We start from the raw sequence: 22309 nt of genomic DNA, 5'->3' as shown, positions 1-22309 counted from the left end.
TACAACTTATCTCGTAGCTTTAGCAGTGGTATTTTAAGACAAGTTCAGCAAGTTGGCAAAATAGGCACAAGAAACAACATCTCCTGGCAGTATCAAAGCAGCTTGTTTTGAAATGCAAAACTTGTTTTGTTGCAGCTATGAGATAACTCGTAGTGGGAAATTGTTCCACAGTTGCTACTACGAGTATACACATGATAGGCAGTCAACATATTAAAAAGCACATAATACACCATTAGTCATAATCTACAAGGGTAAAAGAGTTTACACTTTCATAATCTGATTTTGTTGTGTTCTTTCAGTCATGAACAACACTGATCCAAAACCTGGAGCTGCCAGTATGAAGAGAAAAGAACCCCAGCCTTTCTTGAGGTATTTGGTGGATGAAAAGAGGTTTGTGCTGATCAGACCATGCAGGAGAAAAAGACTCGAGAAGAGACAACAGAGTTCACAAGTTACCAGTATCACAGCAGATCAAAGCAACAATCCACAAAGGTCAGATGATGTTGCCATTGCCTCTGAGATACACAGGAAGAGTTCACAGAAGTCAAATGATGTCACCAGTGACTCTGAAAAACATGATAAAAGTTCACAGAGAGCAGATGAAGTCACCCATGTCTCTGAGAAACGCAGGAAGAGTTCACAGAGGTTAAATGGTGTCAACAGTAGCTCAGAGAAAAACAATAAAAGTTCACAGAGATCAGATGATGTCACCAGTGTCTCTGAGAAACACAGTAAGAGTTCACAGAGGTCAGATGATGTCACCAGTGACTTTGAGATACACAGTAAAAGGTCAAAGAGGGTAGATGAGGTCACCCATATCTCTGAGAAACACAGTAAGAGTTCACAGAGGTCAGATCATTTTGCCAGTGGCTCTAAGAAACACAGTGAGCGTTCACAGAGGTCAGCGGAGGTTGCCAATGTCTCTGAGAAAGACAGTAAAAGTTCACAGAGATCAGATGATGTCACCAGTGTCACTGAGAAACACAGTGAGAGTTCACAGTGCTCAGACAATGTCCCAAGTGCCTCTGAGAAACACAGTAAAAGTTCAAAGAGTTCAGATCATTTTGCCCCTGGCTCTAATAAATACAGTGAGAGTTCACAGAGGTCAGCGGAGGTTGCCAATGTCTCTGAGAAACACAGTGAGAGTTCACAGAGGTCAGATGATGTCACCAGTGACTCTGAGATACACAGTAAAAGGTCAAAGAGGGTAGATGAGGTCACTAATGTCTCAGAGAAACACAGGAAAAATTCACAGAGCTCAGACAATGTCCCAAGTGCCTCTAAGAAACACAGTAAAAGTTCAAAGAGTTCAGATCATTTTGCCAGTGGCTCTAAGAAATACAGTGAGCGTTCACAGAGGTCAGCGGAGGTTGCCAGAGTCTCTGAGAAAGACAGTGAGAGTTCACAGAGGTCAGATGATGTTGCCAGTGACTCTGAGATACACAGTAAAAGGTCAAAGAGGGTAGATGTGGTCACCCATGTCTCAGAGAAACACAGGAAAAATTCACAGAGCTCAGACAATGTCCCAAGTGCCTCTGAGAAACACAGTAAAAGTTCAAAGAGTTCAGATCATTTTGCCAGTGGCTCTAAGAAATACAGTGAGCGTTCACAGAGGTCAGCGGAGGTTGCCAGAGTCTCTGAGAAAGACAGTGAGAGTTCACAGAGGTCAGATGATGTTGCCAGTGACTCTGAGATACACAGTAAAAGGTCAAAGAGGGTAGTTGTGGTCACCCATGTCTCAGAGAAACACAGGAAAAATTCACAGAGCTCAGACAATGTCCCAAGTGCCTCTAAGAAACACAGTAAAAGTTCAAAGAGTTCAGATCATTTTGCCAGTGGCTCTAAGAAATACAGTGAGCGTTCACAGAGGTCAGCGGAGGTTGCCAGAGTCTCTGAGAAAGACAGTGAGAGTTCACAGAGGTCAGATGATGTTGCCAGTGACTCTGAGATACACAGTAAAAGGTCAAAGAGGGTAGTTGTGGTCACCCATGTCTCAGAGAAACACAGGAAAAATTCACAGAGCTCAGACAATGTCCCAAGTGCCTCTAAGAAACACAGTAAAAGTTCAAAGAGTTCAGATCATTTTGCCAGTGGCTCTAAGAAATACAGTGAGCGTTCACAGAGGTCAGCGGAGGTTGCCAGAGTCTCTGAGAAAGACAGTGAGAGTTCACAGAGGTCAGATGATGTTGCCAGTGACTCTGAGATACACAGTAAAAGGTCAAAGAGGGTAGATGTGGTCACCCATGTCTCTGAGAAACACAGGAAAAATTCACAGAGCTCAGACAATGTCCCAAGTGCCTCTGAGAAACACAGTAAAAGTTCAAAGAGTTCAGATCATTTTGCCAGTGGCTCTAAGAAATACAGTGAGAGTTCACAGAGGTCAGCGGAGGTTGCCAATGTCTCTGAGAAAGACAGTAAAAGTTCACAGAGATCAGATGATGTCACCAGTGTCACTGAGAAACACAGTGAGAGTTCACAGAGGTCAGATGATGTCCCAAGTGCCTCTGAAAAACACAGTGACAGTTCAAAGAGTTCAGATCATTTTGCCAGTGGCTCTGAGAAACACAGAAGTAATTCCCAGAAGTCAGATGATGTCACTGGTAACTCTGAGAAACGCAGTAAAGTTTCGCAGAGGTCAGATGATGTCGCTAGTGGCTCTGAAAAACACAGTAAAAGTTCAAAGAGGGCAGATGATGTCGCCAGTGGCTCTGTGAAATGCAGTAAAAGTTCACAGAGGTCAGATGATGTCGCCACTGCCTCAGAAAAACACAGTAAAAGTTCAAAGAGGGCTAATGATGTCGCCACTGCCTCAGACAAATACAGTAAAAGTTCACAGAGGTCAGATGATGTTGCCAGTGGCTCTGAGAAACACAGTAAAAAGTCACAGAGGGCAGATATTGTCACCACTGCCTCAGAGAAACACAGTGACAGGTCACAAATGTCCGATGAATTCACAAGTACCTCAGTGAAACACAGTAAAAGTTCACAGAGACCAGATGTTACCAGGGTAACTGAGAAACACAGGACTTGTTCACAGAGGTCAGATGATATTGCAAGTGTTAATGAGAAACACACTAAAACCCCTCAAAGGTCAGGTGATGTTGTTAGTGCCTCAAAGGAACACAGTAAATGTCCACTGAGGTCAGATGAGGACAGCAATGTCTTTGGGAAACATAGTAAAAGTCCACTGAGGTCAGATGATATTACCGGTGACACTGAGAAACACGATAAAAGTTCTAGGAAGTTTGGAGAGGCCGCCAGTGTCTCAGAGAAATCAAGGAAAAGTTTAAATGAGTCAGATGATATTGCCAGTCTCTCGGGGAAACACCGTAAAAGTTTAAATAAGTTAGATGATATCACCAGTGTCTTGGGGAAACACCGTAAAAGTTTAAATGAGTCAGATGATATCACCAGTGTCTTGGGGAAACACAGGAAGAGCAGGAAGTCAGATGTCCTCAGTGTCACAGAGAAACCCTTAGGAAGGACTGAGAAACCAGATGCCAGGAAAATTGACAAAACTGACACAATGGTGCTGAATACAGATGGTGTTTTAGACGTCTTGCCTAAACGAGGTCCTCAAGAAACAGAAAAAGAGGCTTCAGTTGTAGCTGTTAAATCCAATAAAATGCAGCATAATGCACATCAGGTTATAAATATTTTTGCAAAATGCATCTTCAGACCACAAAATTCAGATATGGTTGAAAGTATTTCTAGTGAAGACAGCTGCAGGCAACTAAATTCATACATGGTTGAAGGTATTTGTGGTGCTCAAACCACAAGGCTGCAGCATTCAGATAAGGCTGAAAGTATTTCTTGTGAACTCGACAAAAAAATGCAGAATTTAGATAAAGTGGAAAGTGTTCCTGATAAAAACGAAAGCCAGCGAAATATTTCTGATGGCGTTATAGATAAGAATACTTCTTGTTCTAAAGAGGAAAGTGCCACGCAGCTTCTTCGTGTAGGTGATGAGGCGGCAGATATACTGAAAGGACAACATGCACATCAACCTGAACTCTCTGATGTCAGTAAGAAGACTGAATTTGTGTCACAGAGTCAAGTTCAAAACATTTTCAGTTATTTTTCAAACTCTGAAAGTTATCATAAGAAGGCAAAGTGTCATCAAAGCAGTCACATGTCTCAGAATTCTGTCAACAAGAGTGAGTCAGCTTGTCAGAAGAGAAACACTGACAATTCTTATCCTGAGTGCTTACATACAAAACAATCTGCATCAGTCAATGAGAATAGACAAAACTGGGATATACCACCAGACATTTCATTTAAAGCATATGATTCATATAGCAAGACGTCTAGAACTTCTGAGAAGGCAAGTTTTGACAAAGTGACACAAAGCTCCCCACTTTTGAAAGGTGGTGATAACCTGTATCCTCAGAAAGCCAGCAATGTCGATGAGTGTGTTGATGTACCATTTACAAGGAAGTGCGAGTTAGGGTTTCCTGCTGCTAAGAGACATTCACTTGCCGTTGCAGAACTGCCAGAACCAGTGGCCACTGAAGATGTTCCTGAACGTTTTCATGCTGTGAAGGAAACTCCAGAAGTAGCACCAGTTAATAAGAATTCTTTAGATGTCAGGACAAATTGTGAAGATTCAAGAGATGTGAGGGGTCTTGCTATCTTATCAAGGATAGATGGTCACGTTGAGATAATTGACAAGCAACGTGTGAGACATGTGTCTGCACCATCAAGCACACCTCTACCTCCCCAAAGGTATAACTGCCCAAAACCAGATAGATACTCAGACAAATGGCAACATGACAATAGACATGGGAAGGGTAGTGTGAAACAGACTGGTGGACCAACACCAACAATCTCTTCACCAAACCAAACAAACAAGAGAAGACATGAAAGTTCCTCTACATCTCCAAACTCAGCTAACATTTCAAGGTCTAAAGCTAGACATCACTCCTCTGGATGTTCCAGATATTTTTATGTTGATGAACGTGAAAGTGATAGATATGAAAGCATGCATATGTCACCCAACTTCAGAACAGCAAAAGATCATGAAAATCATTTCAGAGTAGAGACAAAATTCTCAAGATCAAAGTGCAAAAGGTCGTATCAAAGAACCAGAACACGGTCAAAACGTTATAGAAGCAGCAGTCAAGGACGTCATAAAGAACACACACATAGAGACAGATGGGATAATCATTATTCTCAGTCAGCGACAAAAAGATCAAACAGACATGAGTCACACAGGTCTGGACATAGGGAGGATTTTCTTGGTTCTAGTCTAATGAGAAGGACTAGTGAATGGGGGAGAGAAAGGGCACGAAGAGGCCAACACTATGAAAATGAGACATCCCCAAAGGATCAGTTTCACAGAAATGAGAGATCCCCAAATCTACCGCCAGACAATCAGTTTTATAAAAGTGAGGGATTCACAAATCCTTGGCAAGACAGACATCTTTCTAGAAATGAAAGATTAAATGGTAGATCACCAGAAAAGTATTTTTATGGACACAAAAGATCCCCGAGTAGATTGTTGGAAAAGCAAGCATCTGGTAGAAATAAAAAATCCCCAAGGAAACCTTGCAAGTCAAATATGTCTCAGGAATATCCAACAAGTAAAGATCAGATGATTACCCCAAAAAGATCTTCTAGATGTCAAGATGATGGTGCAAAGTCTGGGAGAAAGAGAAAACGTAGCGGAACACAAAATCAAAAGAACAGGTCAGTCTTTGATTTACGGGAAAAACTGGACTGCTGGAAAAAAGAGAGAGAATGGACTGAGGTTAGTAAAGCAGGATTCACAGGTTATGGCAATGAGAGTTATGAACGAAGCAGAGAGCAACACAGGACACTCAGACAGGTGGAAGATCATAGTGAACACTTATTGTGGGAGGCCTCACCATCCCAGTTTACACATACATCACATGACAAGATATCATACAGGAATGTCAAAATAACAATCAGTGGTTCATTTACAGACAGTGCTGCTTTGTGCTCAGAATCTGAAAACGGTGATTCTTATGTTAACAGTGATTCAGATGTAAATACTGTTGGTTGTGAAAGGATTTCTGAAGACTTGTGCATATCATCTACTTCTGCAGCCACAGTATTTCTTAACAAAGATTCACAAACTGGCAGATGTGTTCCTAAGTCCTTAAGCTTGCCCAGTAGACAAGAGGCCAGAGGAGGAGAGCAAAGTAATTCAAAGAAAACCAAATCTTCAGGATTACAGCAATTGTTACATATTCTGACCAAAGCAACCACTACAGTTCTTCCTGAAGCATCTGGAGGTACAGAGTGTGAAACTGAAAACAAGGAAAAAACTGAACCCAAAGGTTGGGATAACCACACATGTATGAAATATCGACACACAAGTACTAGTGATGGTGGGTTGGAAAAGATAAGAGATGCTTCGTGTTTGTGTCAAGAGCATGGAAAGTTAAACTCTGAACCAACCATATGCGTTTCCAGTGCTGACATATCTGCGGAGGCAAGACCAGCCAAACAGCAGAGGTCTGATGATCTTCCTTTCACTGTCAGAGATTCACAGATATCCCCAACTGCTTCAAGCGAATCATTAATACCAGCTAAGGAAAGGTCATGTCTCGCAAAGATACTTCCATCCTTACAGCCAGCTGAACACTATGTTAAATCAGTTGACAGAATGCAAACAGCTGAACATCCAGTGAAATCAGTTGAGGAGTCAGAACCAGCTGAACACTATGCAAAATCAGTGAACAGTCCACAACCCACGGAACACTGTGTTGACCCAGTGCAGAGTTCACAACCAGTCGGACACAGTACACATCCACAGTCAGGTAATATCCTCCGGGAAGGCTTATCTGTGGTTAGTGAACAAGTTGTTGAACAGTATTGTATCAGTGAAGTTAAATCTGATGCTGTACCTGAGTTGAACAGGATTGTTGACAATGAACTGCCAAATACTGAGCCCCCTGCAGTTGTTTCAGAGGACTATGTGACCAAGCAGGATATGTGTGTACAATACAAAGAAGAAAGGTCTCCTTATAACGTAGTGCTAGAAGACATTTCTTCACCTTCTGATGCTGAGTCACAGGACAAGGTTCCTCCAGAGATGAGTTCTAATAACCAAAGCAATTTCTATGAATGGATATCATCAGGTGAGAATTCTGAAAGTAGTGGTTGGAATGTTCAACAGTCAGACCATGACTGTGACTGTGACATTGGAGTACAATCTTATTGTGTTGACAAGAGGATCAACGTTTCAGGAGTATTTGACTACAGTTCATGTTTTAAGAGTGTGTCTTTGGAGGGTTCCACAATACAAGAGTCAGAACAAATTAATGCCCTCAAAGACAGTCATTCTGTCAGTGAAACAAGAGTCCTGCTTCCCATCAATGACCACAATCGGAATCTGCACTGTGAAAGTTTATACGGTTCACAAAGTAATTCTGAATTGATTTCGAGTGTAAAAGTTTATGAGGCAGATCGGTTTGATGTATCACAGCAGAGACATGTCATGTTTGATGTATCTGGAAGAGATGCAGCTCGGTCTACAGGAATGAAACGTTTTGGAGTTGTATCAGAAAATTTGTGTGAGTCCAAGTTAATTCTCAGACAAGCATCTGAAGCAACAGAATGTGCACCTGAAACATCAAAACATGCTGAAGAAAGAGACAATCCCACTGAAACTGAATCTAATCTATGTGTTATGTTGACTCAAGACAAAGAAAGTCTTTTGAGAGATAAATGTGATGTGGAAAGATTAGCTCCCAACAAAGAAAGAGTGACATATGAAAACAAAACAATGTCTACATTTGATATGAAAGTCAGTGAAAGTCAGACAGAAAATGCCAAGGTTGCCACATTGGTGTTCAGCAGAGTTGATGATAGTGAACTTCACCATGGACCAACAGTAACAGAAAACAAACTTGAAACTGACTGTGATAAAATAATTACTTATAAATCAGACCCTGAACAAAATGATTCATTAGAAAGAAGCAAGCCTTCAGATGCTGTCAAGACTTGGAAGGAGACTGACACAAGTACCACTAATGCTGCAAGGACTTGTGGAATGGAAAATGTTCTTCCTTTGCCCAAGATCCAAACTATTCAGATTAAAATTGAACCTCCAGAATTAGACTGCTGTTCAACAAGTGAATGTGTTAGTGAGGAGAGGACTGCAATAAAGCAAGAACCATTAGAAGAAGGTGATAATGGCTTGCAACAAGATGAGAGTACTTCATTAAACATTCGGGATGTTAAAGTTGAAGATAACAGCAATGAAGAAAATGGTGATGTAGATGGAAATGGTCCCCACATGGAGCAGTCTGGTGATAATCAGCAGAGAATGGACTGGTCAGATCAGAAGCTATCAGAACAGAATTCTTTCTGTGGTGGATGCTGTAATGACTCTGAAGGAGAGAGTGGTGATGATAGTGACACTGGGCTCCCAAATGATGCTGAATCTGACAGTGACAGTGATTTGCCTTCATTCCAAGTCTTCCTTGGTTTACATCAAAGAAAGGGCAGTGATGAAAAAGACAGCTGTCGAGTTGAGGTTGCCCAGGGAAAACGACCCATACAATCACAGCATGGTAAAAATGCACATGTGAAGGAAAATGAAGTAGATAATCTCAGGAAGGAAACAACCACCTTATCAGTGAACAGCCTGGATGTGAAGACTGAGCCTGGAGGGGAGGAGTTTAGCGGACAACAAATGGCAGCACGTGAATGTTCAACTAAAGATGTTGATGCAACAGCTCCTTCAAATGACTGTAATCTGCTAAATCATATAGCTAAACAAGAAATACGTTTTGAAACATTCAATACTGATGCACCAGACAAGGAGACACAGCTGGAAGCAGCCCATCAGTCAAGTGGTCATGGAGAGGAATCATCCCCTACAGTGAATCCAGAAACTTCTGGTTCTAAATCAAGACTCCAACATGAGACATCTTGTGTTTCCAGTCCTGATACCATGTCTTCAAGTTGTTTACTTTCACCAGAAGGTCACATTTCAGAGACATCATCTGACATGAGACATGGAGATGACAATTCCTCAAGACAGAGGACAATAAAACCTAAATCCAGCAATAACTCAAAGCAGAAACGAATTACTTCACAGGGCAGACATCAGATATCAAAGTCTATGAGCCAGTCATCTTCTTTAAGAAGACAAAGAAGTAAAAGTAGTATCCAGAAGTCTTCTACTTCACCGTCAACAGCAACATGTACATCCAGTACCACCAGTGTAACTGAACAGTATTCTGCTTCTGGTGATATAAACAAGCAGCATGAGGAATGTGGGGGATTGATGCAGATATCAGCTTCTAAGGGAGTTGTTCCAGGGGACAGACATGAAGAGATGACTGTGGAGAAGTCAAGAGATTGTGGCAGGAACACAAATGGTACCTCCAAGTCGTTTTCTTCAAAGTTGAGTCATCATACCAAAGGCAGTGCTACAGGTATTGTGATTTCAGAAACTGAAACAGACAAAGCAAACTGTACCAGTTCAACTAATGTGTCAAAGATCAACATTGCAGGCGATTCCAGTTCTGCAGAAGTAAATGACATTATTGCATCAGATTTGGAAACATTCAATGAAAGATATTCCAGTTGTTCTGTTCAGGAGATATCACCAGAATCAAATGTCCACAGAAACATGACACAGCAGCCAAATTCAAACTCTTGTCACAAATCCTTTACCGCAGATGTAAGTACTTCTCGGTTGAAACAACCTGCAGTTCAGTCTACTTCGGACATAGGAGCACATTCATCAGAAGATGACAACAATGAGTCTGAGACTCTTGATTTGGAATTAGAACCAGAGCATTCAGTTATTCCTGAGGCCAACCATAATGGCCTGGATCAAGATAGTTCGGGAGGCCCAGTCAAATTAGAAAGTGACATTCAAGGAGGAGAAAATGTACAGCCTTTTAGTTGTCATGTATGTCACAAGAGTTGTGCTTCTCAGTCTGCTCTCAATCACCACCTGATCATACATCGGGCACGCACGTTTAAGTGTGGCATTTGTAGCAAAGCATTCTATTCCACAAGCAACCTGACCCAACACATGACTGTTCATACCGGAGGGAAACCTGTTCAGTGTAACATTTGTGGAAAGACTCTCTCTTGTAAAGGTAAGATGAAAGTACACATGCGTTCACACACAGGTGAGAAACCGCATGAGTGTACTGTCTGTGGAAAACGATTTACTGTTTTCTCCTCATTGAAGTCTCATCAGATTATACACAATAACATGTCGATAAAATGTGAGTTTTGTGATAAAGTGTTTAAGGATCCGAAACTTTTATCAAGACATGTTAAGGTTCACGGTGAACGGAAGTTCCATTGTGATGTGTGTGGTAAGCCATTCCAACGTTCTGCCCATCTGAAAGTACACATGAAGATGCACACTGGACAAAAGGATTTCAAGTGTTACGTTTGCAGCGCAACTTTTGCAGAGAGTCATCGCTTGAAGACTCATATGGTCGTTCACACTGGAAACAAGAACCACAAATGCCATGTATGTGGAGATGGTTTTTCTCAGTTTTATAATCTAATGCGACATCTTAAAATCCATACTGGGGCAAAGCCATATAAGTGTGATGTGTGTCAAAAGGAATTCGCCGATAAAGTTTCGTTCAATCTCCACATGAATATTCACACCGGCCAGCGCCCATATTGCTGTAAATTATGTGACAAGACATTTGCCCAGCCTGCCCATCTTCGAACACATCAGAAGGTACACAGAGAACGAAGACATGAATGTGAGATGTGTTACCGTAGGTTCCTGGATTTTGAACAACTTGAGTCACACAGGAAAACTCACATCGATGAGAAACCCTTCAAATGTAACATCTGCCTGACTGGCTTCTCCAGTCCGGAGTCATTAGCACGACATCAGCAGGTGCTCTGTAAGAAGAAGAAGAAGCAGTTTGTGTGTGATATCTGTGATCACAGGTTTACGACTGCTCTTACGTTGAAGGCACATGAGAAGCGACACACTCAAGAAGGGGAATTTCCATGTGAAACATGTGATAAAAAGTTTTTGTTATTGTCTAATCTGAAGATACATAAGAAAAAAGTCCACAATGAGGAAACTTTGAGATGTGATTTATGTGATAAATTATTTTCAGAGTCTGACAGTTTACTGTCTCATTACTCTGAACACCGAAAACATGGCGGGTTTGGATGCACTGTTTGCGGAAAAATAATTCCTGATTTGAGTGATGTGAAGTCCCACATGAAGAAACATCAAAAGAAAAATTGTAATATAAAACCAAAGTGCGACATTTGTGATATTACCTTTTCTGCAGTTAAGGGTTTAAGAGCACACAACAAAAGAAAGCATCACACTGAAGAAGGTTTGAAGATGGAAGATTCTTCACACTCGCTCAACTCGCCTGATGCCAGGGACTCTCCCAACATTCAGGACAATCCTGATGCCAAGGAAGATACTTCACAATCAGGAAAGGATGACAAAAGTTCTATATGTGGCAATAATCATTCATGTGCTGCAGATTTGCAAAATGACATTTTAGAGCAACATAACATAAAGGAGGAAAGAGAGGATTGTGATGGCATACCTACTGAACAATCCATTATGGCGGCAGATTCAGGATTGTCAACCAACCCAAACAATAGAGGGGAAGAAGTAAGCAACGCAGTGAAAGTGACCACAGTTTCCTCATATCAAAGTTCTGAATTTGAATGTAATGTATGCAAGCTGTCATTCCCAGATTTCAGTCATCTTAAGAAGCACCAGAAACACCAGTGTCATCCCAGTAAACCAGCAAAACAGACAAACAAGTATAACTTACCACATGATACGGAGACGGGTGAAACATCCTCAGAGCAGAGTGGACAAGCAATAGCATGTGTTGCCAAAACTCAGCAAGCATCCACAAGTCAGAAGAATGGAGACAAATTACCAGATAGAGACAAGTCTGGTGAAACATCTACCAATTTGAAGAATAAGGACACAACACCAGTTGGTTCCAAGACAGGTGAAACATCTCCCAAAGTGAAGAACAAGGACATAATACCAGTTGGTTCCAAGACAGGTGAAACATCTCCCAAAGTGAAGAACAAAGACACAATACCAGTTGGTTTCAAGACATGTGAAACATCTCCCAAAGTGAAGAACAAGGACACAATACCAGTTGGGTCCAAGACAGGTGAAACATCTCCCAAAGTGAAGAACAAGGACATAATACCAGTTGGTTCCAAGACAGGTGAAACATCTCCCAAAGTGAAGAACAAAGACACAATACCAGTTGGTTCCAAGACATGTGAAACATCTCCCAAAGAGAAGAACAAGGACACAACACCAGTTGGTTCCAAGACAGGTGAAACATCTCGCAAAGAGAAGAACAAGGACATAATACCAGTTGGTTCCAAGACAGGTGAAACATCTCCCAAAGTGAAGAACAAGGACATAATACCAGTTGGTTCCAAGACAGGTGAAACATCTCCCAAAGTGAAGAACAAAGACACAATACCAGTTGGTTCCAAGACAGGTGAAACATCTCGCAAAGAGAAGAACAAGGACACAGCACCAGTTGGTTCCAAGACAGGTGAAACATCTCCCAAAGTGAAGAACAAAGACACAATACCAGTTGGTTCCAAAACATGTGAAACATCTCCCAAAGAGAAGAACAAGGACACAATACCAGTTGGTTCCAAGACAGGTGAAATATCTCCCAAAGAGAAGAACAATGACACAATACCAGTTGGTTCCAAGACATGTGAAATATCTCCCAAAGTGAAGAACAAAGACTCAATACCAGTTGGTTCCAAGACATGTGAAACATCTCCCAAAGAGAAGAACAAGGACACAACACCAGTTGGTTCCAAGACATGTGAAACATATCCCAAAGAGAAGAATAAGGACACAATACCAGTTGGTTCCAAGACATGTGAAACATCTCGCAAAGAGAAGAATAAGGACACAATACCAGTTGGCTGGAAGACTGGCAGTACATCCAGGAAACAGAATAAAGTGACAAAACCCAGTGAGATAGCGAGTGCTAAAAAACCTACTCAGCAGAACCTATTGAAGTATTTTGATACAGCCCATTTGGAGAAACACAAACGAAAACATACAGAATGGACTGAATCAGATCAAAACGAGTTGTTAGGGTCTAGAAAAACAAAACGTGTTGATGATGATGGCGAAAACTCTCCCATGGCCAAAAAGATGAAGACTGATACTTGTGCCATCTCTGAAGAGGAACATTTCTCCTGTACTGTATGTGACAAAAGTTATTCCTTTGCTGCTCTTCTTGAGGATCACATGCAAAAACATTCCAGTTCACCCTTAAAATGTGACCATTGTGATAGGACTTTTTCTGACAAATCTCATCTGAAACACCATAAGAAAAAACATCATGAGGAGGCTGATATAACAGAGAAGATTCTTGCTGAGAAGATGGTCCACAAATGTGATATTTGTGAGAAGGTGTTCACTCAGATAATATCGCTTGAAAGACATATGAACATCCATGTTGGAGCCAAACCCTATAAATGTGTTCACTGTGACAAGTGCTTTAGGGACAGCAGCAGTCTTAAGGTGCATACGAGACGACATATCGGTGAGAAATCTCATGTTTGTGAAATTTGTGGCAAAGCTTTTTATGAGAAAACTGGATTGACTGAACACTTACGTATCCATACAGGTGAAAGACCTTTCAAGTGTACTTATTGTGACCACAGCTTTTCTGACCGAAATACCCTGAAACATCACTTAAAAATACATACTGGATCCAAACCATATTCATGTGACACATGCCAGAGCAGTTTCAGGACATCCTCGGCACTGAAAAGTCATCAGCTGTCTCATTCTGAAGAACGGCCTTTCAAGTGTGATATTTGTGAAAAATGTTTTAAAAGCAAAGTTGTGCTTGATGACCATACAAAGATTCATATTGGCGAGTATCCTTTCAAGTGTGAACAGTGTGATAAGGCCTACACAACAAGGGCTGGTCTGAATGCACATACCCAATCACATAATGCAGTCAAGAAACATGAGTGTCAGGAATGTGGGAAAACCTTTATAACATCAAACCAATTGAAACAACATACGTTGATTCATAGCAAACTACAGAACTTTAAATGTGAGAACTGTGGCAAACGTTTCACCACTTCCTCCAATCTCTCAAAACACAGGAAGACCCACACTGATCACAAGCCCTACAAGTGCCAGCAGTGCGACTTCAGCACCAGGGAATATGGTAATCTGACCAAGCACAAACTGATCCATACAGACCGCACAAAGTCACTCAAATGTGATGTATGTGACAAAGCATTCTATAAAACAAGCAGTCTAAAATCACACCAGCTGACACATTCAGAAGCACGGCCCTTTAAGTGTAAAGTATGTGATGCATCATTTAAACAGCAGGGATACTTGAAGATTCATATGCGTCTCCACAATGATGTGATGCCATATGAGTGTGATGTTTGTCACAAAACCTTCAGGCAGAAGTCTAACATGAAGACTCATATGCGATCTCACACTGGAGTCAAACGCTTCAACTGTGAGGAGTGTGGGAAGAAGTTTGTCTGCAAGCAGTCTTGGGATAATCACATGCTGCTACACAAGGGCATTGAGAAAACCAAGTCAGAATGTCCAGTTTGCCATCAAATGATAATAGATTTAACAGGTCATATGAAAATCCATACAGGTGGAAAGCCGTTTCAGTGTCAGTTATGCCCAAGCAGCTTCAACAGGAAGGACTCATTGCATTCACACATGGTCACCCACACTGGACTTAAAGCTCATAAATGTGACATCTGCTCAAAGCAATTCTCACAGAAGTCTTCCCTTGTCACACACATGAGGTTCCACGCTGGACTGCGCAACTATAAATGCACAATCTGTGAAAAAACATTCACCCAGGCTTCCCATCTCAGGACCCATGAGAAAGGCGTCCACAAGAAAGAGCGAGACCATAAATGCAACAAGTGTGGAAAGGGGTACCTCAGTGCAGGGCAGCTCCGCGAGCACATGCGAACCCACACGGGAGAGAAACCGTATGTGTGTGCAGTGTGCAACAAGGGTTTCACAAGATCGCATTGTTTGAAGTCACACATGCTAGTGCACACTGGAGTTAAGTCATTCAAGTGTGACGTCTGTGGCCTCTCCTTTGCTCACGCCAATACCCTGAAAGGTCACATGAGAACACATACTGGCGAGAAGCCTTATACTTGTGACCAGTGTGATGCAGCATTCAGTCGAAATGACAGTTTGCAGGTTCACAAGCTGTCACACACGGGGGAAAGGCCATTCTCTTGTGATGTGTGTAGCAAAACATTCCAAACAAACTCAGCTTTGAAGAGTCATATGTCTGTGCACACGGGTCAGGTCTTCAAGTGTGATGTCTGCGACAAGACGTTTGCATCACAGCAAACATGCAGGGAGCACCAGAGGACGCACACAGGGGACCTACTGAGGTGTGGTCAATGTGACAAGACTTTTACAAATGAGTCATCACTGAAGAGGCACAAACTGACTCATTCTGAACCACAGTCCCTAGAGTGTGAGGTATGTGGCAAAGTTGTGTCAGGGATGTCTTCTCTGCAAAATCACATGAAGCTGCATGGTGAGAAGAAACACAAGTGTTCCGAATGTGGTAAGATGTTTCACAAAGCTGCAAGTCTCCGTGCTCACCTGTATCAGCATAATCCCCAGGACAAGCCATACACATGTGATGTTTGTGGGAAGTCGTTTCCGCTCCCAGGTGCACTCAAAGTGCACAAGACTACACATCTTGATAAGCTGCCCTTCCAGTGTCGCTTCTGTCACAAAGGATTTGCACAGAAATCCAACATGAAGAAACACATTGAAGTTTGCCATGAAGATGAGATGGAATCAGCAGAGAGTGAGGAACTCAATGAAGAGGACCTGGTTGATGATGAATCTGGAAGCCAGTCAGACATGGGTGAAAACGAGACAGAAGAAACAACAGGAAACATTTAGGTCATGAAGAATTGTGGAATGTCCAAGGAAATGCTCTTTATGATAAAGAGTCACTTTCACATGGAAGGAAACGCCAATTGACTTTCTTGGAAACCATAATCTGCCATCCAAGTTTGTGAGGTGAATATGTGATGGGCAGTGAGATGCTTGAAGAACATTAGACTATGATGGATATGTGCAGAAGTGTGAGACTGGCTCACGATATGGCTGACATCTGTGGTGCTCACTGTCTGCACTGCCGTAGTTGTTGACAAACATTGTATTCAAAAAACACCAACTCTGGCTTTCAAAACAAATCTGTTACTAAAGTACAAATTGTTTCTGTGTAATTGTCATTTACCTGTAGTGTATGAGAGAGGCTTGTATCAGTGTTTGGCGTTATCAGGATGGAGACCCAATCCATGGTGGGAAGTGAACCTGCCATAACTGCTAGGCTGCCAACTGTCATGTAGTCGGCAATACTGAACCCTGAAGTGTAGGAGAGTAGAATCATGAATATTTGAAGCATGTTAACGTGAATACTTGTTGAATACATGTGTACATACTTATAGCATACAGATGGTTTTATTTATTGACTGTTGGTGTACATATACTGGTGTATGTCATAATCTATTAATTTATATAAATATATAAACACACACAGGATTTGGGCCGTCCTTGTTGCTGCTTGTTAAATGTGTGATTGTTGTATGCCCAGACCCGCTCTTGTCATTATGGAAATGTGTTTGTATACTTTCTCTATTGTACTATATATTAGAGATCAGTATTAGTTCTTACTCAGTTTGAGAATATTATGTTTTTTTATGTAGACATTTTAAAGAGTTTAATATGAAAAGTTTTCAGCATTGAGTTAAGCATGTTGTGTGAAAGGATTGACTCACTTAAGGTTCCAACGTTTTGAGATTAAAAAGAAAACTGGTTGCAGAACGTCATTTACAGTGTCATTATGGTGGCACTCATCTCTGTCGGTTGCAAAGTCCAGATATGGTGAAGGATGGCTCCAATTACCACCAACAGAGAAACATTTTGAATAGGATTCCATTACATTGTGATGTGTCCCCAGTGTGTGGTGAAAGACATAGCCTTTGAATGGCCTTGAATTCAGATCCCTTCTGTCCTGATAGTAGACCTGTGTTACCTCAGTTAATAGACTGTCCTAGACCAAACTATATCCAGTGTGTTAAACAGCCCTGACTGAACTGTGTGTCTCCAGGACAGAATATACCCCTCTTGTGCAACAAGCCTTAGTCTGGATGTTTTATTGTGGTACATTTGTACATGCAATAGGAGAATCTGAAGTTTCACAACATTATACATGTTAGTGCATTACAGAAAAGTTAACTCTGCGTTTTATTTTTCACAGTTATGGTTTTTTAGTGTAGTAGTGATCTTTGGTCATTCGTTCTCACTGATTGTTGAAGTAATAAAAGTCTGTCTAAAATGCTTCCAGTGTCATGAGGGGAGAATCATCTGACCTGGACATGGGTTGGTATATGAATAGGCCTTGGCCAACTGAAACTGGAATATGAATTGGTTTTGACCATAATATACCCTAGTATAATCTCGGCTAGCCGTTTTAACCCAGGTGTATCTTAGTTGAAGAATACTTGAGGGTATAATCTGTCCTGTGAGGTACTAATTGGTCAATGCCAATTTATACCCCAGAGTGTAATTTGGCCAGGAAAATAATATGCCCAGGGTATATTCTAGCCTGGTCTGCTTTATCTCTGGGTAGTTTGGTGTAGGGTATATGAAGACCTGTCACACAGGGTTAGAAATGGTCTTCAGCACCTCTTGCTTACTGTAATAGTTGACTATCTGGATTGGGGGGTCAGGCTCGCTGAGTTGGTGGTGGACAGATGTCACTGTCTCCCAAAAGATGCACATGATGTTGATCACTGAATTGTCTCGTCCAGACTCAGATGTTCACAGATTGCCATCATGTAGCTGAAATATTGGTTAGACAACAAACCGACTTACCAACACAGATTAATTGGGCATATTTGTGACAACATTTGTTCAAGGATAATGTAATCTGTAATTTGGAAAATAAAGTAATTATCTCTCTCCTTTTCAATTTAAATAAAGTCATACTGCATGAAATGGGTAAATCTGTGAGTATTGATTGTATTGGAACTTACCATCTCTATATTCATCAGGCATAGTTGTTAGACTTCAAGTGGCATTTAGAAGTTGGTGTGATGAACAATGGGGAGAGCTCTGTGGATATACAGCTGCTGTACAATTAATATGAGTGATGTTTCGGTGTAGCTGCTAACACTTGCGTGATACCAAAGTTGAAAGTTACATTAACAGGTTGCTGTGTTAAAAAGAAGTTGTTTATCCAAATAACTCGCTTCAATGTTTAGAATAATATGGTAGTGCTGGAGGGGTTGAGGTCTTGTATCTGACCATCTCAAATGTCTGCTCTTTTTACATGTTGCTATGTTGTCATAATATACTGAACAGCAAAAGAAACGCTACGGTTTTTGGTCATTTATTTAAATAGAAGGCATACACATTAACACTTACTTTTATGAGATTTCATTTTTTCTACTCTTGGGTTTCTTTGTTAAGTATAAGAAGCAGGTTGTTCTGTTTCTGTTTGGCACAAACAATTTCTGATATGAATTTCATTCTTTCCACTTCGTAGTTGGTGCATTCACAGGCAAAAACTGCAACCAATTGTAGACTTTGCAAACTGTTGTTGTCCGTCCTAAAAGTTGTCAATCAATCAATGACACTTGAAGCTGACCTCCGCTCGAGTGGTCACGGAGTTCCATAATATACCATGTATGGCATACGTTACATAATGTACCATGTATGGCATATGTTACATGTTATACCATGTGCTGTGGCATATGTTACATGTTATACCATATGCTATGGCATATGTCACATAATATACAGGGTGGTATTACTGATTTTGCATTTTTACTATTTTTTGGTCTGTCCATGCTATTTGATCTTCAGTGACCTCCCAGTTTGAACATTGTGTGAACCATTCTTTCCATGCTGTACGTGTGTGTGTGTGTGTGTGTGTGTGTCTGTGCGTGCGTGCGTGTGTGCATGTGTGTATGCTCACAGGCATTGGGGCAAATCCTAACCCAGGAGCAGGTGCCCCTGTCCAGGAGAAGATTCCTGTACTGTATATATCTGGACAGCTACTAGCTCTGTCCTGTTCCATGAACTCAATTTCATCCTTCCATTGATTACCCAGGGAAAAGCGGACATTTTGCAATATGTTCATTTTACTTTTTTGTTGTATTTAACTGTTTTTTACACTCCGAAGTAGGTTTATAATTTTGTGATGTTGAATAAAGTGTATAAAGGTGATCGGATTTGCAGCTTTTGTCTGAACCATGATTTGTTGGCTGGATATTTTGTTTCATGCATACATATAATCCCCTGACCTAAACGTATATTACATGCACATTACATTAACACCTGTGAAGGGTAGAATAGGCCTTCAGTAACCTATGCTTGCCTTAAAAGGCGACTGTGCTTGTTGTAAGAGGCAACTAGCGGATTGGCTGGGTCTGATTCGCAGACGTGATTGACACATGTCATCGGTTTCCAGTTGCACAGATCGATGCTCATGCTGTTGATCACTGGATTGTTTGGTCCAGACTCGATTATTTACAGACTACTGCCATATAGCTGGAATATCGCTGAATGCAGAGTAAAACTAAACTCACTCAATTTCCCACAAGTCCTTGGTCTCGACTACCAGTTGTTCGATTTCTGAAAGGTGCAGTGGCAGAGTGGGTTAGGTCTCCGAGTTTGGGAGCTAGGGAGCTAGGAGGGAACAATCATTTGCAAATACAAAAGCAGTTTGTACAGGTGTATATTTTGTGTTATGTATTTTTTTTTTTCATCATTCTTACGAAATATGCATATATCCGAACACTTATTTTTACAAAGGAAGAAAACCTTTTGCTTTGTGGCCTGGCCACACCGTACGATAAATCTCTTCTATACCCTGGATGCATTTATTACCACCCTTTACTGACTCCGCATTCTCGCAGAAGCTAGTCAGTTTAGCGGCAATTGCAATCAAGCTTGCCATGTCAACATAGATAGTGTGAGCAGCTGCAAAGACTTTTGTTCGCAGTGCGACTTAGATTTTGGGAATGACATACAGACAAATTGTCAGGTCAGAAACAATACTATACTATTAAAAAAGGAAGGGGATATTTTATTTCCAGATCAAAATTTTCACATATACAAATGGATAGGAAACAAAATTACATAGATCCTTACTGAGGAAGCATTTTCAAAGAAATTCATCGTCCAAACAGAACAATGACACCCTCAGGATCTACTGATGATCATGGGGGTTGTACACAAAATTTGCATGACTCTCAATTTGAAGGTTGGAGTTACCCTAGAGCGAAATTTTGAAGCGAAAGCATCAGATTATCAGTGGCTGAAGTCCTTAATCAGAGACCATGCGCTGTCGAACACAGAATGAGAGGTTACGTGCCCTTGACATGCTTCAGGTTGACACAACACAGGTCGTTGTGGCAACAGTGAATGTTTCTCAGTCTGTAAGCAGCAGATTATGGTCCAGACATCGTGATACAGGGTCTGTTAACGATAGACCACGATCTGGTCGACCAAGGGCAACAACTCAGACTCAGGATAGATTTATCCACACTATCGCGTTGATAAATCGTCTGGTAACAGCACATCAGATAAGTAATCAACTTCAAAGGGATACTGGTTTGGTACTGAGTGCCCAGACCATCAGGAATCACCCGCCCGACGTCCTCGTGCCATTCCCTTTTGAGGGATTATCACATTACGGCAAGACGCCAATGGTGTGATCGTCAACACTGGAAAAATGGCCGATGGAACAACGTAATGTTCTCAGATGAGTCGAGGTTCACTGTGGACTTCCTGGACAGGCGTAGGAGGATTTGGCGCCGACGTGATGAACGTCCCCATGATGTTAACGTCATTAGACATGATCCATATGGGGGTGGATCTGTCATGGTGTGGGTGGGTGGGGTGGATCTGTCATGGTGTGGGTGGGGGTGGGGTGGATCTGTCATGGTGTGGGTGGGTGGGGTGGATCTGTCATGGTGTGGGTGGGGATGGGGTGGATCTGTCATGGTATGGGTTGGGTGGGGTTGATCTGTCATGGTGGGGGTGGGGGTGGGGTGGATCTGTCATGGTGTGGGTGGGGTGGTTCTGTCATGGTGTGGGGAGGCATCATTGCTGCCGACAGAACGGACTTGTCACAGGGCAGTACTACCGGGACAACACTGTGGCACCCCTTGTTGTGCCGTTTGCACGTCGTCATGGCCGCCGTTTCGTTTTCCAAGATGCCAATGCCAGATATCATAAGGCCAGGATTACCTCCAGCAGCAGCATGTCACCACACTACCATGACCAGCGCTCAGTCCGGACCTTTCCCCCATCGAGCATGTCCAGGACATGCTTGGACAGGGACTACGCCCACGTCAACTACCCGCTACTGACTCTGTCTCAGTGTGATGGTATATTTGCTGTTTGACCCTGTGTTTGTGTCTACCCTTACTCTGGAACATATGTGCTTAACTGACTGTACCCAGGGTTTCGAATAGATTGAATAGAATAGATTCAAATAGATAGATGTTCCCTTAATGTTTTTAATGTTCTTGAGTTCATGATCTCCAATATCCCCTACCTTTTTAAATAGCATATATGCAAGAACTCCTCTACCTCTTTCGGAGTACCTCTGGATCATTTGTGTTGCCAAGTTTAATCGTTGAGACAATTTACGAAACGAAAGTGGGTTGTGATTGGTACATTCAGCTTGCCAGTGTAGACACAGGATTGGACGAAAAGCTGGCCAGGGAAGGTAATAACTTCGTAGATGCAGCCAGGATATAGTTGATATTTTGAAGATGTCTGTCGTGGCCCATGCAATCACATTATTCAGGGATTTGCACCGTTTGAATTATCCAGCTGTTGCTTTGTCAAAGTCAGTATTCGAAGGAGACATAGTGACACGACTATGAAATGTTTTGATGAACTACATACAACCATGGCACATTGCATCTTTTGAAAAAAACGTTAGTGCAAGTACAATTTCTAACACGTTTCCCCTTCTTAAAATCTGCCGTGTCCATTTGGTTTCGCAAATTCTCTCACCACGGGAGTAAGGGGGAGGAATGGAACTCTTCACGTGTAAATGTTTACTTCAAACCACATAACACTCCTGGTGGAATGGGAGAGTGAGTGAGTGACTTTAGTTTTACGCCACACTCGGCAATATTCCAGCTATACGGCGGCGGTCTGTAAATAATCGAGTCGGGACCAGATAATCCAGTGATCAACAGCATTAGCATCGATCAGCGCAATTTGGAACTGATAACATGTCAACCAAGT

The 22309-nt window shown here is 41.8% G+C and overlaps 1 protein-coding gene across 1 annotated transcript in view; it reads left to right on the top strand.

Moving 5' to 3' along the window:
- LOC137260311 (uncharacterized) overlaps positions 1–19259 on the top strand; it is a 45817-nt gene extending 26558 nt beyond the window's left edge. The window contains exon 3 of the mRNA XM_067797991.1: positions 300–19259. Coding sequence (XP_067654092.1) covers positions 302–15931 — 15630 coding nt within the window. The 5' untranslated portion in view covers positions 300–301 and the 3' untranslated portion in view covers positions 15932–19259. The remainder of the gene's footprint in view (positions 1–299) is intronic.
- The last annotated feature ends 3050 nt before the right edge of the window (positions 19260–22309 follow it).

Source organism: Haliotis asinina, chromosome 13 (genome assembly GCF_037392515.1).
Source record: "Haliotis asinina isolate JCU_RB_2024 chromosome 13, JCU_Hal_asi_v2, whole genome shotgun sequence".
Lineage (NCBI taxonomy): Eukaryota > Metazoa > Mollusca > Gastropoda > Lepetellida > Haliotidae > Haliotis > Haliotis asinina.
The sequence above is the reverse complement of the archived record's forward strand: the minus strand, read 5'-3'. Positions and strand labels throughout refer to the sequence as shown.